The following is a 1625-nucleotide window of genomic DNA, read 5'->3' as shown; positions in this document are numbered from 1 at the left end:
TGATGTTCAGATCACAACAAGTGATCCACGGATGGATGGATGGATGGATGGATGGTTGGATGGATGGTCCTAGTGCTGCTCCATCAACATCTGTCTTTCATGCTTCATCTTTTCCTGCAGATGATCTAAGGAGCTCAAACATGGGTTCATCTGATGACACAGAGAAAATGATCCAGCGCTTGAATGAAGAACTTCAAGAGGCCCAGGAGCGTGCAGATACAGAACGGCAGAAGAACGTGGAGCTAAAGGGTAACGTCTCCTCACATCCTCCTGTTAGTCCCTCAGACAGGGGGCGCTGTTCCTCACCTGTGATGCACTTCTACTCCTCAGGTCTCCTGGAAGAGGAGAGGAAAGACAACAGGCAGCAGGTGGAGGAATCTGCCAAACAGATCCAACATCTTCAAGGTTTTATGACAACATTTCAATTTGTTTTTGTTTTTTTTTGTTGTTAAATTGTAATTCTGGAGTCTGAGTAAAGTGTTCCATCGACCAGGTCAGCTGCAGCAGCTCCAGGATGAAGTGGACGCTTACAACAGCGCACGTGACGAGATTACATCACTGAAACACGCCCTGAAATCAGCTGCTGCAGATCGGGAACGCGACGTTAGCGCCCTGCAGGCCGACCTGGCAAACGCCTCCTCTGATCTGGACAAGTGGCGTCAGACGGCCAGTAAATATGAGCACGACGTGAAGAACCTGCCGTTGGCGTTTGAGCAGCAGAGCAAACAGTGGCAGAAAACGGCAGAAATACAAGGTAACACTTTGAACTGGTCACTAGTTAATTATCATTAACCTAAACCTGACCTGTGAATCTGACCTGTGGGCTGGCTCTGTACTGGTCACATGTAGAAATAATGTGAACAAAATGCACAAGAATAAACTGAAACCTCTATTTATAGTAAGATAGTTTGGCACGTTTGATGTCTGCCGCCATCTAGTGGCGTCAACTGCAATTGCAATTAATTTGTTCCATTGTATCAAACAGAAGTATTGACATCAGTCTTCATCAGACATCATCTGTTACCAGTGTTTGGTGGTCCCAGTGGCCGTATCTGGCCCGCGGGCCTTAGTTTGTCCAGGTCTAATCTAGAGTGAGTAAAACTGTGCACATGAGGCAGAGAGAGTTCACATCTGGATCCAACATCATCAGACCAAAGGCCTGTCCCTGATTAATCCTAACCCTGGATTATAATCTCTTTGTCCTCAGCTGGTGCACTGCAGTCTGTGCAGGAGGAGTGTTACGGCCTCCAGAAGGAGTGCGCTCTGCTGCGCTCTGAGAAGCAGGACCTGGTGAACAAGCAGCAGAAGGAGAAGAACGCTTTACAGAGTGAATGTGCTGCCCTCCGGAGGGACAAGGAGGAACTGCAGTCAGAGAGAGAAGCCACGGTTCAGAAACAGCATCAGCTGGAGAAGGAACTGAGCAGGTCAGTGAGCACAGCTGTAGCTGCTGCCCCCCCTCCCCCCGGGGGCAGAGGCAAGAGTGGGGGTGGAGGGGTCGGTCAGCAATCCTGTCATCTGTCTTGTTAAGAGATGTTTATATTTACCAGGATACAGGGGGGTCTCACCCCTCTGTCTCACCCCTCTGTCTCACCCGTGTCTCATCCCTCTGTCTCACCCCTGTGTCT

General features: G+C 49.5%; 1 protein-coding gene across 5 annotated transcripts in view; it reads left to right on the top strand.

The window, feature by feature from the left end:
* Positions 1 to 1625, top strand: part of slmapb (sarcolemma associated protein b) — a 9564-nt gene that overhangs the window by 6677 nt on the left and 1262 nt on the right. For 4 of the 5 annotated variants that reach the window (XM_008319410.3, XM_008319409.3, XM_008319412.3 and 1 more), the window contains one exon: positions 1208 to 1424. In XM_008319410.3, coding sequence (XP_008317632.2) covers positions 1208 to 1424 — 217 coding nt within the window. Of the gene's footprint in view, positions 1 to 73; positions 250 to 330; positions 406 to 493; positions 755 to 1207; positions 1425 to 1625 lie in introns of those variants that run through there. The other variant, XM_008319408.3, reaches the window with a different exon arrangement.

Source organism: Cynoglossus semilaevis, chromosome 10 (genome assembly GCF_000523025.1).
Source record: "Cynoglossus semilaevis isolate Cse_v1.0 chromosome 10, Cse_v1.0, whole genome shotgun sequence".
Classification (NCBI taxonomy): domain Eukaryota; kingdom Metazoa; phylum Chordata; class Actinopteri; order Pleuronectiformes; family Cynoglossidae; genus Cynoglossus; species Cynoglossus semilaevis.
This window is presented reverse-complemented; position numbering and strand designations above follow the sequence as displayed.